At 46.3% G+C, this 16,092-nt stretch overlaps 1 protein-coding gene across 1 annotated transcript in view; it reads left to right on the top strand.

The window, feature by feature from the left end:
- PRSS12 (serine protease 12) overlaps positions 1 to 16,092 on the top strand; it is a 249,084-nt gene that overhangs the window by 52,210 nt on the left and 180,782 nt on the right. The window contains exon 2 of the mRNA XM_088452245.1: positions 13,727 to 13,871. Within this exon, the coding sequence (XP_088308371.1) occupies positions 13,727 to 13,871 (145 nt within the window). The remainder of the gene's footprint in view (positions 1 to 13,726; positions 13,872 to 16,092) is intronic.

Below are 16,092 nucleotides of genomic sequence, written 5' to 3'. Positions count from 1 at the left end.
TTTTGGATCTTGCAGCCTGGTAACAGGCTTGTTAAGGTTTCCACCTGAGAGTGGCCAATATAAGCCTAGTGTGTTGAGGGCTGATTGTCTCACCTGGGAGAGCAGGCAGGGAGTTTGCTCAGAGACACTTGAAAAACCTATCTGTGAGTACTGTGCTGTGCTTTGTTGCTGGCGAGGGCATTAGGCCCTGCCAGGTTCTGGTAGTGAGGGAACTACCTGTGAAGTTAGTGCCCTGACAGGGCTAGGATTTATAGTTATGTTTTCTTTATGTTATTTCTGACATTGTACAATAAAGACTGGCGCCGACCAGCTTGTACTTGCATCCAGACTGGTGTGCTGCTTCCCTGCTGCTGTGTGTGTGTGTAAGGAAGGAGTCCTCTACCCAGGAGAGGGACCCCCTAACCTGACTGTGTCACAATATATATATTCACAACCAGGACTAGCTTAAAAAAGCCCGGTGCTGGGTTTGCTTTGAGGGGTGGGGGGCCACGTCACTTTTTTTTTTTCAATTTTAACACTTTTATAGGTGTTTTTACACAGAAGCATGCACGGATCTCGCTGATCTGTGCATGCCTCTGTTTAACTCGCACCTGCACAAGCTATGTTATTATTATTATCCTTTATTTATATGTCCCCACAAGTGTTCTGCAGCGCCTTACAAAGTACATAAACAAATAAGTGAACAAGAAACCAGTGACTTACAGTTCAATACAGTGGAGGACAAAGGGCTCTATTCAACATGGGTAACAATGTTGCCCAGAATGTTATCGTGCAACATCGTCATGATTAATTAGCAATTATAAAATTTTAAATGAGCTATTCAACACTATTTTCTGTAGGGACATCTGTTGCGGTAACATGCTGTCCCTGCAATGTTACAGAAGGCATTATTTTTGGTTTCCGAAAACAATACCTTCTGTTTCTGCTTCTGCGCATGCTCAGTCATGCGCTCGGGAACAGTCTCCGTCCCTGCTTTGTGATGACCATCGACGGGTAAGTCCAAATACAACCTGTCCAAATTGATTGACATGTGTACTCAGGCTTTATATTAGTCTGTATTCATATATATTTATGTGATTTTATATTTAACATTTATAGACATTTTAAATATAATAGCACATAAATATAACCCTGTGTACACGTCAATCAATTTAGGTAGGTTTGACAATGGCTGGAGTGGCTTACCCGTCAGTGGTCACTGCAGAGCAGGTATGGAGACTGGGCGGAGTTACAAGATGCTGCTGTGACTTATGGGAAAATTTCCCTCTGTCCCTGCAGTTTTCGGGAAATGTAAGTATTTTCTTAATATAACGCCATTCTGAGATGGCGTTATATAAAGTAAACATTTTTAATAACAATAATTTAACGCTTTTTGCTTTGCTGAATAGCAAAAAGCGTTAAAGCACTATAGAGATCAATGGCTGATCCCTACAGTGCGGTACTCTGTGAGATGGGAATTAATGGAGAAGATAATTGCATTATCTTCTCCATTATCCTATTGCTGAAGAGTGGATTTACATAAAAAAAGCAGAAATGATAGTTTGAATGAGAAACATGTGTGAGAAACATGTGAGTTTAGGCAGTGCGAGTTGCTGGGGGTGAGAAACATGTGAGTTTAGGAAGTGCGAGTTGCTGGGGATGAGAAACATGTGAGTTTAGGAAGTGTGAGTTGCTGGGGAAGAGAAACATGTGAGTTTAGGAAGTGCGTGTTGCTGGGGGTGATAAACATGTGAGTTTAGGCAGTGCGAGTTCCTGTGGTGTGAGAAACATGAGTTTAGGCAGTGCGAGTTCCTGGGGGTGAGAAACATGAGTTTAGGCAGTGCGAGTTGCTGGGGGTGAGAAACGTGTGAGTTTAGGCAGTGCGAGTTGCTGGGGGTGAGAAACGTGAGTTTAGGCAGTGCGAGTTGCTGGGGGTGATAAACATGTGAGTTTAGGCAGTGCGAGTTGCTGGGGGTGAGAAACGTGAGTTTAGGAAGTGCGAGCTGCTGGGGGTGAGAAACATGTGAGTTTAGGCAGTGCGAGTTGCTGGGGGTGATAAACATGTGAGTTTAGGCAGTGCGAGTTGCTGGGGGTGAGAAACATGTGAGTTTAGGAAGTGCGAGTTGCTGGGGAAGAGAAACATGTGAGTTTAGGAAGTGCGAGTTGCTGGGTGTGAGAAACATGAGTTTAGGCAGTGCGAGTTCCTGGGGTGTGAGAAAGGTGAGTTTAGGCAGTGTGAGTTCCTGGGGTGTGAGAAAGGTGAGTTTAGGCAGTGCGAGTTGCTGGGGGTGAGAAACGTGAGTTTAGGCAGTGCGAGTTGCTGGGGGGTGAGAAACGTGAGTTTAGGCAGTGCGGGTTGCTGGGGGTGAGAAATCTGAGTTTAGGCAGTGCGAGTTGCTGGGGGTGAGAAACATGAGTTTAGGCAGTGCGAGTTGCTGGGGGTGAGAAACGTGAGTTTAGGCAGTGCGGATTGCTGGGGGTGATAAACATGTGAGTTTAGGCAGTGCGAGTTGCTGGGGGTGAGAAACATGTGAGTTTAGGCAGTGCGAGTTCCTGGGGTGTGAGAAACATGAGTTTAGGCAGTGCGAGTTCCTGGGGTTGAGAAACATGAGTTTAGGCAGTGCGAGTTGCTGGGGGTGAGAAACGTGTGAGTTTAGGCAGTGCGAGTTGCTGGGGGTGAGAAACGTGAGTTTAGGCAGTGCGAGTTGCTGGGGGTGATAAACATGTGAGTTTAGGCAGTGCGAGTTGCTGGGGGTGAGAAACATGTGAGTTTAGGAAGTGCGAGCTGCTGGGGGTGAGAAACATGTGAGTTTAGGCAGTGCGAGTTGCTGGGGAAGAGAAACATGTGAGTTTAGGAAGTGCGTGTTGCTGGGGGTGATAAACATGTGAGTTTAGGCAGTGCGAGTTCCTGGGGTGTGAGAAACATGAGTTTAGGCAGTGCGAGTTCCTGGGGGTGAGAAACATGAGTTTAGGCAGTGCGAGTTGCTGGGGGTGAGAAACGTGTGAGTTTAGGCAGTGCGAGTTGCTGGGGGTGAGAAACATGTGAGTTTAGGAAGTGCGAGTTGCTGGGGATGAGAAACATGTGAGTTTAGGAAGTGTAAGTTGCTGGGGAAGAGAAACATGTGAGTTTAGGAAGTGCGTGTTGCTGGGGGTGATAAACATGTGAGTTTAGGCAGTGCGAGTTCCTGGGGTGTGAGAAACATGAGTTTAGGCAGTGCGAGTTCCTGGGGGTGAGAAACATGAGTTTAGGCAGTGCGAGTTGCTGGGGGTGAGAAACGTGTGAGTTTAGGCAGTGCGAGTTGCTGGGGGTGAGAAACGTGAGTTTAGGCTGTGCGAGTTGCTGGGGGTGATAAACATGTGAGTTTAGGCAGTGCGAGTTGCTGGGGGTGAGAAACATGTGAGTTTAGGAAGTGCGAGCTGCTGGGGGTGAGAAACATGTGAGTTTAGGCAGTGCGAGTTGCTGGGGGTGATAAACATGTGAGTTTAGGCAGTGCGAGTTGCTGGGGGTGAGAAACATGTGAGTTTAGGAAGTGCGAGTTGCTGGGGGTGAGAAACATGTGAGTTTAGGAAGTGCGAGTTGCTGGGGAAGAGAAACATGTGAGTTTAGGAAGTGCGAGTTGCTGGGGTGTGAGAAAGGTGAGTTTAGGCAGTGTGAGTTCCTGGGGTGTGAGAAAGGTGAGTTTAGGCAGTGTGAGTTCCTGGGGTGTGAGAAAGGTGAGTTTAGGCAGTGCGAGTTGCTGGGGGTGAGAAACGTGAGTTTAGGCAGTGCGAGTTGCAGGGGGGTGAGAAACGTGAGTTTAGGCAGTGCTGGTTGCTTGGGGTGAGAAACGTGAGTTTAGGCAGTGCGAGTTGCTGGGGGGTGAGAAACGTGAGTTTAGGCAGTGCGGGTTGCTGGGGGTGAGAAATCTGAGTTTAGGCGGTGCGAGTTGCTGGGGGTGAGAAACATGAGTTTAGGCAGTGCGAGTTGCTGGGGGTGAGAAACGTGAGTTTAGGCAGTGCGGATTGCTGGGGGTGATAAACATGTGAGTTTAGGCAGTGCGAGTTGCTGGGGGTGAGAAACATGTGAGTTTAGGAAGTGCGAGCTGCTGGGGGTGAGAAACGTGAGTTTAGGCAATGCGAGTTGCTGGGGGTGATAAACATGTGAGTTTAGGCAGTGCGAGTTGCTGGGGGTGAGAAACGTGAGTTTAGGAAGTGCGAGTTGCTGGGGATGAGAAACATGTGAGTTTAGGAAGTGCGAGTTGCTGGGGATGAGAAACATGTTAGTTTAGGAAGTGCGAGCTGCTGGGGGTGAGAAACATGTGAGTTTAGGAAGTGCGAGCTGCTGGGGGTGAGAAACATGTGAGTTTAGGAAATGCGAGCTGCTGGGAGTGAGAAACATGTGAGTTTAGGCAGTGTGATGTGCTGGGCATGAGAAACATGTGAGTTTAGGCAGTGCGAGTTGCTGGGGGTGATAAACATGTGAGTTTAGGCAGTGCGAGTTGCTGGGGGTGATAAACATGTGAGTTTAGGCAGTGCGAGTTGCTGGGGGTGAGAAACATGTGAGTTTAGGAAGTGCGAGTTGCTGGGGAAGAGAAACATGTGAGTTTAGGAAGTGCGAGTTGCTGGGGGTGAGAAACATGAGTTTAGGCGGTGCGAGTTCCTGGGGTGTGAGAAAGGTGAGTTTAGGCAGTGTGAGTTCCTGGGGTGTGAGAAAGGTGAGTTTAGGCAGTGCGAGTTGCTGGGGGTGAGAAACGTGAGTTTAGGCAGTGCGAGTTGCAGGGGGGTGAGAAACGTGAGTTTAGGCAGTGCGGGATGCTGGGGGTGAGAAACGTGAGTTTAGGCAGTGCGAGTTGCTGGGGGGTGAGAAACGTGAGTTTAGGCAGTGCGGGTTGCTTGGGGTGAGAAATCTGAGTTTAGGCAGTGCGAGTTGCTGGGGGTGAGAAACATGAGTTTAGGCAGTGCGAGTTGCTGGGGGTGAGAAACGTGAGTTTAGGCAGTGCGGATTGCTGGGGGTGATAAACATGTGAGTTTAGGCAGTGCGAGTTGCTGGGGGTGAGAAACATGTGAGTTTAGGCAGTGCGAGTTCCTGGGGTGTGAGAAACATGAGTTTAGGCAGTGCGAGTTGCTGGGGGTGAGAAACGTGTGAGTTTAGGCAGTGCGAGTTGCTGGGGGTGAGAAACGTGAGTTTAGGCAGTGCGAGTTGCTGGGGGTGATAAACATGTGAGTTTAGGCAGTGCGAGTTGCTGGGGGTGAGAAACATGTGAGTTTAGGAAGTGCGAGCTGCTGGGGGTGAGAAACATGTGAGTTTAGGCAGTGCGAGTTGCTGGGGAAGAGAAACATGTGAGTTTAGGAAGTGCGTGTTGCTGGGGGTGATAAACATGTGAGTTTAGGCAGTGCGAGTTCCTGGGGTGTGAGAAACATGAGTTTAGGCAGTGCGAGTTCCTGGGGGTGAGAAACATGAGTTTAGGCAGTGCGAGTTGCTGGGGGTGAGAAACGTGTGAGTTTAGGCAGTGCGAGTTGCTGGGGGTGAGAAACATGTGAGTTTAGGAAGTGCGAGTTGCTGGGGATGAGAAACGTGAGTTTAGGAAGTGTAAGTTGCTGGGGAAGAGAAACATGTGAGTTTAGGAAGTGCGTGTTGCTGGGGGTGATAAACATGTGAGTTTAGGCAGTGCGAGTTCCTGGGGTGTGAGAAACATGAGTTTAGGTAGTGCGAGTTCCTGGGGGTGAGAAACATGAGTTTAGGCAGTGCGAGTTGCTGGGGGTGAGAAACGTGTGAGTTTAGGCAGTGCGAGTTGCTGGGGGTGAGAAACGTGAGTTTAGGCAGTGCGAGTTGCTGGGGTGATAAACATGTGAGTTTAGGCAGTGCGAGTTGCTGGGGGTGAGAAACATGTGAGTTTAGGAAGTGCGAGCTGCTGGGGGTGAGAAACATGTGAGTTTAGGCAGTGCGAGTTGCTGGGGGTGATAAACATGTGAGTTTAGGCAGTGCGAGTTGCTGGGGGTGAGAAACATGTGAGTTTAGGAAGTGCGAGTTGCTGGGGAAGAGAAACATGTGAGTTTAGGAAGTGCGAGTTGCTGGGGGTGAGAAACATGAGTTTAGGCAGTGCGAGCTCCTGGGGTGTGAGAAAGGTGAGTTTAGGCAGTGTGAGTTCCTGGGGTGTGAGAAAGGTGAGTTTAGGCAGTGCGAGTTGCTGGGGGTGAGAAACGTGAGTTTAGGCAGTGCGAGTTGCAGGGGGGTGAGAAACGTGAGTTTAGGCAGTGCTGGTTGCTTGGGGTGAGAAACGTGAGTTTAGGCAGTGCGAGTTGCTGGGGGGTGAGAAACGTGAGTTTAGGCAGTGCGGGTTGCTGGGGGTGAGAAATCTGAGTTTAGGCGGTGCGAGTTGCTGGGGGTGAGAAACATGAGTTTAGGCAGTGCGAGTTGCTGGGGGTGAGAAACGTGAGTTTAGGCAGTGCGGATTGCTGGGGGTGATAAACATGTGAGTTTAGGCAGTGCGAGTTGCTGGGGGTGAGAAACATGTGAGTTTAGGAAGTGCGAGCTGCTGGGGGTGAGAAACGTGAGTTTAGGCAATGCGAGTTGCTGGGGGTGATAAACATGTGAGTTTAGGCAGTGCGAGTTGCTGGGGGTGAGAAACGTGAGTTTAGGAAGTGCGAGTTGCTGGGGATGAGAAACATGTGAGTTTAGGAAGTGCGAGTTGCTGGGGATGAGAAACATGTGAGTTTAGGAAGTGCGAGCTGCTGGGGGTGAGAAACATGTGAGTTTAGGAAGTGCGAGCTGCTGGGGGTGAGAAACATGTGAGTTTAGGAAGTGCGAGCTGCTGGGGGTGAGAAACATGTGAGTTTAGGAAATGCGAGCTGCTGGGAGTGAGAAACATGTGAGTTTAGGCAGTGTGATGTGCTGGGCATGAGAAACATGTGAGTTTAGGCAGTGCGAGTTGCTGGGGGTGATAAACATGTGAGTTTAGGCAGTGCGAGTTGCTGGGGGTGATAAACATGTGAGTTTAGGCAGTGCGAGTTGCTGGGGGTGAGAAACATGTGAGTTTAGGAAGTGCGAGTTGCTGGGGAAGAGAAACATGTGAGTTTAGGAAGTGCGAGTTGCTGGGGGTGAGAAACATGAGTTTAGGCGGTGCGAGTTCCTGGGGTGTGAGAAAGGTGAGTTTAGGCAGTGTGAGTTCCTGGGGTGTGAGAAAGGTGAGTTTAGGCAGTGCGAGTTGCTGGGGGTGAGAAACGTGAGTTTAGGCAGTGCGAGTTGCAGGGGGGTGAGAAACGTGAGTTTAGGCAGTGCGGGATGCTGGGGGTGAGAAACGTGAGTTTAGGCAGTGCGAGTTGCTGGGGGGTGAGAAACGTGAGTTTAGGCAGTGCGGGTTGCTTGGGGTGAGAAATCTGAGTTTAGGCAGTGCGAGTTGCTGGGGGTGAGAAACATGAGTTTAGGCAGTGCGAGTTGCTGGGGGTGAGAAACGTGAGTTTAGGCAGTGTGGATTGCTGGGGGTGATAAACATGTGAGTTTAGGCAGTGCGAGTTGCTGGGGGTGAGAAACATGTGAGTTTAGGAAGTGCGAGTTGCTGGGGGTGAGAAACATGTGAGTTTAGGAAGTGCGAGCTGCTGGGGGTGAGAAACGTGAGTTTAGGCAGTGCGAGTTGCTGGGGGTGATAAACATGTGAGTTTAGGCAGTGCGAGTTGCTGGGGGTGAGAAACGTGAGTTTAGGAAGTGCGAGTTGCTGGGGATGAGAAACATGTGAGTTTAGGAAGTGCGAGTTGCTGGGGATGAGAAACATGTGAGTTTAGGAAGTGCGAGCTGCTGGGGGTGAGAACCATGTGAGTTTAGGAAGTGCGAGCTGCTGGGGGTGAGAAACATGTGAGTTTAGGAAATGCGAGCTGCTGGGGGTGAGAAACATGTGAGTTTAGGCAGTGTGATGTGCTGGGCATGAGAAACATGTGAGTTTAAGCAGTGCGAGTTCCTGGGGTGTGAGAAACGTGAGTTTAGACAGTGCGAGTTCCTGGGGTGTGAGAAACGTGAGTTTAGGCAGTGCGAGTTGCTGAGGGTGAGAAACATGAGTTTAGGCAGTGTGAGTTCCTGTGGTGTGAGAAACGCGAGTTTAGGCAGTGCGATGTGCTGGGGATGAGAAACGTGAGTTTAGGCAGTGCGAGTTCCTGGGGTGTGAGAAATGCGAGTTTAGGCAGTGTGAGTTGCTGGGGGTGATAAACATGAGTTTAGGCAGTGCGAGTTCCTGGGGTGTGAGAAAGGTGAGTTTAGGCAGTGTGAGTTCCTGGGGTGTGAGAAAGGTGAGTTTAGGCAGTGCGAGTTGCTGGGGTGAGAAACACGAGTTTAGGCAGTGTGAGTTGCTGGGGGTGAGAAACATGAGTTTAGGCAGTGTGAGTTCCTGGGGTGTGAGAAACGCGAGTTTATTCAGTGCGAGTTCCTGGGGGTGAGAAACATGAGTTTAGGCAGTGCGAGTTCCTGGGGTGTGAGAAAGGTGAGTTTAGGCAGTGTGAGTTTCTGGGGGTGAGAAACATGAGTTTAGGCAGTGCGAGTTCCTGGTGTGTGAGAAACGCGAGTTTAGGCAGTGCGGGTTTCTGGGGGTGAGAAACATGAGTTTAGGCAGTGCGAGTTCCCTGGGTGTGAGAAAGGTGAGTTTAGGCAGTGTGAGTTCCTGGGGTGTGAGAAACGCGAGTTTAGGCAGTGCGAGTTGCTGGGGGTGAGAAACATGAGTTTAAGCAGTGCGAGTTCCAGGGGTGTGAGAAAGGTGAGTTTAGGCAGTGTGAGTTCCTGGGGTGTGAGAAAGGTGAGTTTAGGCAGTGTGAGTTCCTGGGGTTTGAAAAACGCGAGTTTAGGCAGTGCGAGTTGCTGGGGGTGAGAAACATGTGAGTTTAGGCAGTGCGAGTTCCTGGGGTGTGAGAAAGGTGAGTTTAGGCAGTGTGAGTTCCTGGGGTGTGAGAAAGGTGAGTTTAGGCAGTGTGAGTTCCTGGGGTGTGAGAAAGGTGAGTTTAGGCAGTGTGAGTTCCTGGGGTGTGAGAAAGGTGAGTTTAGGCAGTGTGAGTTGGTGGGGGTGAGAAACATGAGTTTAGGCAGTGTGAGTTCCTGTGGTGTGAGAAACGTGAGTTTAGGCAGTGCGATGTGCTGGGGATGAGAAACGTGAGTTTAGGCAGTGCGAGTTCCTGGGGGTGAGAAACGCGAGTTTAGGCAGTGCGAGTTGCTGGGGGTGAGAAACATGAGTTTAGGCAGTGCGAGTTCCTGGGGTGTGAGAAAGGTGAGTTTAGGCATTGTGAGTTCCTGGGGTGTGAGAAAGGTGAGTTTAGGCAGTGTGAGTTCCTGGGGTGTGAGAAACGCGAGTTTAGGCAGTGCGAGTTGCTGGGGATGAGAAACATGAGTTTAGGCAGTGCGAGTTCCTGGGGTGTGAGAAAGGTGAGTTTAGGCAGTGTGAGTTCCTGGGGAGTGAGAAAGGTGAGTTTAGGCAGTGCGAGTTGCTGGGGGTGAGAAACGCGAGTTTAGGCAGTGTGAGTTGCTTGGGGTGTGAGAAACATGAGTTTAGGCAGTGCGAGTTCCTGGTATGTGAGAAACGCGAGTTTAGGCAGTGCGGCTTGCTGGGGGTGAGAAACATGAGTTTAGGCAGTGCGAGTTCCTGGGGTGTGAGAAAGGTGAGTTTAGGCAGTGTGAGTTCTTGGGGTGTGAGAAAGGTGAGTTTAGGCAGTGTGAGTTCCTGGGGTGTGAGAAAGTTGAGTTTAGGCAGTGTGAGTTCCTGGGGTGTGAGAAACGTGAGGTTAGGCAGTGCGAGTTGCTGGGGGTGAGATTCATGTGTGTTTAGGCAGTGCGAGTTCCTGGGGTGTGAGAAAGGTGAGTTTAGGCAGTGTGAGTTCCTGGGGTGTGAGAAAGGTGAGTTTAGGCAGTGTGAGTTCCTGGGGTGTGAGAAAGGTGAGTTTAGGCAGTGTGAGTTCCTGGGGTGTGAGAAAGGTGAGTTTAGGCAGTGTGAGTTGCAGGGGGTGAGAAACATGAGTTTAGGCAGTGTGAGTTCCTGGGGTGTGAGAAAGGTGAGTTTAGGCAGTGTGAGTTCCTGGGGTGTGAGAAAGGTGAGTTTAAGCAGTGTGAGTTCCTGGGGTGTGAGAAAGGTGAGTTTAGGCAGTGCGAGTTGCTGGGGGTGAGAAACGCGAGTTTAGGCAGTGTGAGTTGCTGGGGGTGTGAGAAACGTGAGTTTAGGCAGTGCGAGTTGCTGGGGGTGAGAAACGCGAGTTTAGGCAGTGTGAGTTGCTGGGGGTGTGAGAAACGTGAGTTTAGGCAGTGTTAATTGCTGGGGTGTGAGAAACATGTGAGTTTGTGTGTTCTCGCACCCTATTATATAGAGTGAATTTAGCTCTATACTCGCGCATTTTCAAAACTCACACACTACTATATTTAGCCCCTGGTGTCTACTTGTTAATGTAATAAAACATTGGGGGAATGAGAATACAGTATAATAATTATTTTATCAATATAAAGTACACACTATTTTGTTTAAGTTATTGGTGTATATGTAGCAGATTTTAAGGGTTAATTAAATGTTTTAATGCTGTCAGTAATATTCTTATTTGTTGTTACCTATAGACATCGATTTAATTAGCTGTAAGCTGCTTGCCCCGTAAGTGCAGCTATATGCCGCACTTATGGTAGCTCCGAACACGCTGCTTTTTGGTTGCAGCCCCTAGGGCTGCATATGAAAAGATGCAATACCGGGACGAGATTGAGCCACTAGGGCGGCGAGTTCAGCTGCCGTTTCTGGCGTTTCTACCTCATTTCAATGGCAACTTGCTCCCTTTGTGGCTAATTGAATTAACCCAATAGAGGGTAAGTTCACTAACTCCATGTATTAGTTGTAAAATGTATGATTTATCTTGGTCTGTGTCTAGTGCCAGTGTTCATGTTTGTATGTTGACTTTAGATAGTTTGATGTGTAAGAGTTTTTACAGTTTCTCCCGCTGGGCTACACTGACTTGGGCACATATGCACTTGCTTTGCTTGTATGGAAAAAACTGTGTATAATCACCCATATGCAGACTGTGTACATCTTGTGATACAACCGACCTCTATACATATGTTTGATTTGTTATTGATCATCATCATTATCAGTGTCCATTAGCTTACACTTGTTGCAAAAGACATATGATAACAGGCGTATATATACTTACGACCAAATCTGTGACTGCATTTACAGCAACACACTCTTGCTAAACTTTATCTACATGAAATTGCCCATTACAGCCCAGTTATGCCTCTACAGCCAAAAGTGGAGATGCGCTTGAAATGGAATTGGTATTATTTACTGCCGGACCCATGCCTGGCGGTTGGAATCCCGACAGCGGCATCCCGGCAGAGGAGGAAATCCCGATCATCAAAGGTAAGTATATACTAACCTATTTCTATCCCCTAACCCTAACCCTGACTTGGGTGCCTAACCCAAACCTTCCCCCCCCCCCCCCCCGGTGCCTAACCATAATCCCCCTCTAAGTGCCCAAACGACAGTGTGTGCAGGGGTTTATTAGGCTCACCACTCCTGCAATTATCCACATGCCTGGGATCCCTGATTCAACTCTGCCAGAAAGATTTCACTGCTGACAGGCACTGGAGATCCACCACCCCTGCTGGTGATGGATGTCACTGCTCCTATCACAACCTTCTCCACTGGCCCCTCAGCACTGGTTGATCTGGAAACTGACTCCTTGAATGCCAGCCCTTGAATAGGGGTACACCAGGTCGACTGTCCCAGTCCCCATTCGGCACACCGATTCTCCTGCCAGACTATCCACAGCTACACGTCCTCCCTCCACCATGTACCCATGGAAAAGACAGTTCAACTGCCACTCAGGTTGCTGTTTATACTGCAGTATATGCGGCTCCTAACTTCCGCCCATGTGCTGAAAGTTCCTGCTCCCGGCTGTCCACGTGGGACTTCTGCAGCTGCTGCAGTGCTTACACAATAGTTTAAAAGGAGAATGGGATACTAACTTTAATAGTATGGGACAGCCCTCATCATAAGTCATATGTATTTCAGCCCCTTTTTATCATGAGTGCATTCTTTCACAATCATATATTACATATGAAGTGCCTTAGTGGGGTATCACATTGTGGGGTATCACCCCTGCACTTGGAAACTGTTTCTCTGTAATGTCTGTATGAGGGGTATATGTTTAATTCATTGATCTTTTCCAAGGTGAATGACTGGAACAGCTCTTTATGATGTGTAACCCTTTCCCTATATTTCTTATGTATTTTGGTAGTCACCCAAAATGTTGTTAATTTGCTATGCATTTGGCATCCTGGCAGTCTGGATGCTGACACTCCTATTACAGTCTCTGAAATCCAGACGCCGGTCAGAACTGTCATCCCAATCGCCGGTATACCGAAGGTAAGTATTGGTGTGTTAGGGGGAGAGGGGGTTAGATTTAGGGTGCCAGGTTAGGGTTAGGCACTAGGGGGAGATTTAGGGTTAGGCACTAAGGGGGAGGGTTAAGGTTAGGCGCTAATGGGGAGGGTTAGGGTCAAGCACCAAAAAGGGGGAGTTAGGGTTGGTAGGGAGAGGGGAGGGTTAGCATAAGTGTAGGTATGTTAACCCTTTCGAGATGCCGGTGTCGGGATTCTAACTGTCGGGAGCCCGAGCACCAGCATATCATACCGGCTCCGTTATTTTATAGAAGGTTGCTGATTTTGCATCTGCATTGGTGTATCCTCATTGCTAGACCTTAGAGATACTGTTGGGAGGAACTTTGTTTCAATCTTTTAAATATAAATACTTTAATTGTTTTCATGAAAATATATTCATTATATTTATAGTCTTTTCCTACTATAAAAATTTACAAATTGTAACTGGTCAGATGAATTCATCAATGGCATGGAACATCTGTGCCCGGTATCCCATTTCCTGTCATGCTTCAAAGTTCTGAAATACTTCATCCAAGTTTACACTTTCGTGGGTGTGTGAAAATCAAAAATAACAAGCTGTGAATAAGATGAAGTGTTTAGATAGAAATGCACTTAATGCTTAACTTGATTATACATCAGATGAAATGTTATAGTTAAATGGATGCCTGTACTGTAGCTGTAAAATTAAAATATTTGTAAAATTCTAAAAGTAGATACATTGATCTGCAACATTAATGCAGTTTTTACAACTATTGATTTAAAATAACTTCTTACAGTATCTCTACAGACCAATCTCTAGCAATAAAACACAGCAATCAATAACCCACACTCCATGTGATTTGTTTTCTTGTCACTTTTAAAACTTTAGACATTTCCTTCTAACAACAAAAACATTTTTAGAAATATATAAATGAAGTTTTCTGAGACATATATTACACTAATGATTGATTAAAATGTGCAATTACTTGGTAATAATAAGTCAGATTTTATATCTGTTGAACATGTGTCAGACAATAGAGAATGAACCAAATATTATTTCTATTTGTTATTGATACTTTACTCAAGGGGATTAGCATTATCTGTGTATCTGTGTGCTGGAATCTACAATAAAGAATACAATATAATCAGTTACGTCAGCCCTAATGAACTTACATAAATTATTTGAGTTATCTGTCACAGCACACTCTTAGATCCATCTATTGTAGCTAACATTCTGTCTCAAATATTTTCCATGACCTGGCAATTATGGTTTTTCCCTTCCAGGTATTTGTGTCTTTGCCCTCAACAGAGTTCAATACAAGAGTAATAAATACTTGTCTAAACACAAGTGGATTCCATTTGTGTAGCTGTAGCATATTATCTGAATGCATTTCTAACAATTAACAGGATCAGTGCGTCTCCGGGTGAGCCAGAAAAGTGAAGCTGAGGGAAGTGTGGTCGAAGTCTACGTGAATGGTACCTGGGGAACGATTTGCATCAGTCAGTGGGATGATAACGATGCCTCAGTCATATGTCGTCAGCTCGAACTTGGGTAAGTGTTTCTGCAAGATTTTGTTTTTCTTTTTATTGCCCAGGTATAAAGGATCTATTTACTAAAGGGTAAAATCTCCAGGTAAATCAGGTGTAATAATCAGTAAAATAGTCCCACGCAAAGCTTTAAACTGAAAGCCCATGTTGTGTTATCAGTTCTATTGCACGTCTGTGTAACCCCTAAGACTGACCCAGTGAAGTGGTAACGTAACCACTCCTGATCTGGGCCATTGCTAGTTTATTGACCGATTGCAGTGAAAATCCACTGTCTCGTCACATATAGGGGCCTATGTATAAAAACTTGATGAGAGGTACAATTGTGAGATGTAAATCACTAACCAATAAGCTTCTATCTTACATTTTATAGGCTGGGTTTGAAAAATTACAGGAGCTGATTGGTTAATACGTTTTCTCTCACAAGCTTTGATACATAAGCTTAGGTTTTCACACCTGCATAAAGCACTTGTTGTTTACCACTTGACTGGCATGGTCACATAATGTGCTACAGTGGATTGCTAGACACACCCCAGGGTAGTGCTAGACACGACCCTAGGTGTATTTATTTTAAATAAAATAGTGTTGAATAACATTATAAATAGATGTAATTTACCTAATTCATTTATTATAAAAATTCATTATTTCTAATAAAGTTTTGCAAGAAAAATATTCGCCAGTTAAGTGGTCAACAACGACCTTTTGTTTCAATGGTAAACAACATTTTTTTGTGGACATCTGTAATGTTATATATATGTATGCATATAGCATGAAATACATGTGACATATTTTATAAAACACAGAGTTAAGATAATTCTATGTATTTTTGCACATGTGAATTAGCCCTCAATAATAATAACTGCTATTAGGGATAATGACTATAATTAAGGAGGATAATTAGACTGAGATCGGGGAAAGTACTGGAGCTCTAATTACACCTTAGGCCTTGGTTTCAGTGTGGACAGCTCACTTCCTGATTTGTGGGGATCATCATGATATTCAAGCTCAAGTATTAATTCACCACTTATCTCTTCTCACTCCCTCTGTTAACTATTCTGTATATGTGTCTTCCCAAGGCTTCTGCAATCACACAGATTATATCACTCAATGTCTGATCTCTATTACAATCTGTGCCCTGCTCTGCAACGCAACATCCTTTTCATGCTGCTGTCCTTCTCCAGATAGCGCCATCCTGTCTGTCTGCTCTTGTTTCCACTCAAAACAATTGAGTTTTAATCTGAAACATCACTGCTTCAATGTTCAATTTCCTGTAACAATGGTGTGCATGGTGAAGGGATTTGTGTAACATAGTGGAATCCTGAATCCACTCTTACAACACCATTTACAGTCAGGTCCTTAAATATTGGGACATTGGCAGAATTTTCAGATTTTGGCCTCTATTCACCACCAAAATGGTTTTGAAATGAAACAAACAAGATGTGCTTTAACTGCAGACTTACAGATTTAATTTGAGGGTAATTACACCCAAATGGGGTGAACGGTGTAGGAATTACAACAGTTTCAATATGTGCCTCCCACTTTTTAAGGGGCCAAAAGTAATGGGACTATCAACTCAAAAGCTATTTCATGGACAGGTGTGGGCTATTCCCTCGTTATTTCATTATCAATTAAGCAGTTAAAAGGTCTGGAGTTGATTCTAGGTGTGACATTTGCATTTGGAATCAGTTGCTGTCAACTCTCAATATGAGATCCAAAGAGCTGTCACTATCAGTGAAGCAAGCCATCATTAGGCTGAAAAATCAAAACAAACCCATCAGAGAGATAGCAAAAACATTAGGTGTGGCCAAATCAACTGTTTGAAACATTCTTTAAAAGAAAGAACGCACCGGAGATTCAGCAACACCAAAAGACTCGGAAGACCACGGAAAACAACTGTGGTGGATGACAGAAGAATTATTTCCCTGGTGAAGAAAAACCCCTTCACAACAGTTGGCCAAATCAAGAACACTCTCCAGGAGGTAGATGTATATGTGTCAAAGTCAACAATCAAGAGAAGACTTCACAAGAGTGAATATAAAGGGTTCACCACAAGATGTAAACCATTGGTGAGCCACAAAAACAGAAAGACCAGATTAGAGTTTGCCAAACAACATCTAAAAAAGCCATTACAGTTCTGGAACAACATCTTATGGATAGATGAGACAAAGATCAACTTGTACCAGAGTGATGGGAAGAGAAGAGAAGGAAAGGAACTGCTCATGATCCAA

Source organism: Taudactylus pleione, unplaced genomic scaffold, assembly GCF_031769625.1.
Source record: "Taudactylus pleione unplaced genomic scaffold, aTauple2 ptg000036l, whole genome shotgun sequence".
NCBI lineage: Eukaryota > Metazoa > Chordata > Amphibia > Anura > Myobatrachidae > Taudactylus > Taudactylus pleione.
Note: the sequence above shows the minus strand (reverse complement) of the source record. Positions and strands in the feature narration are given on the sequence as shown.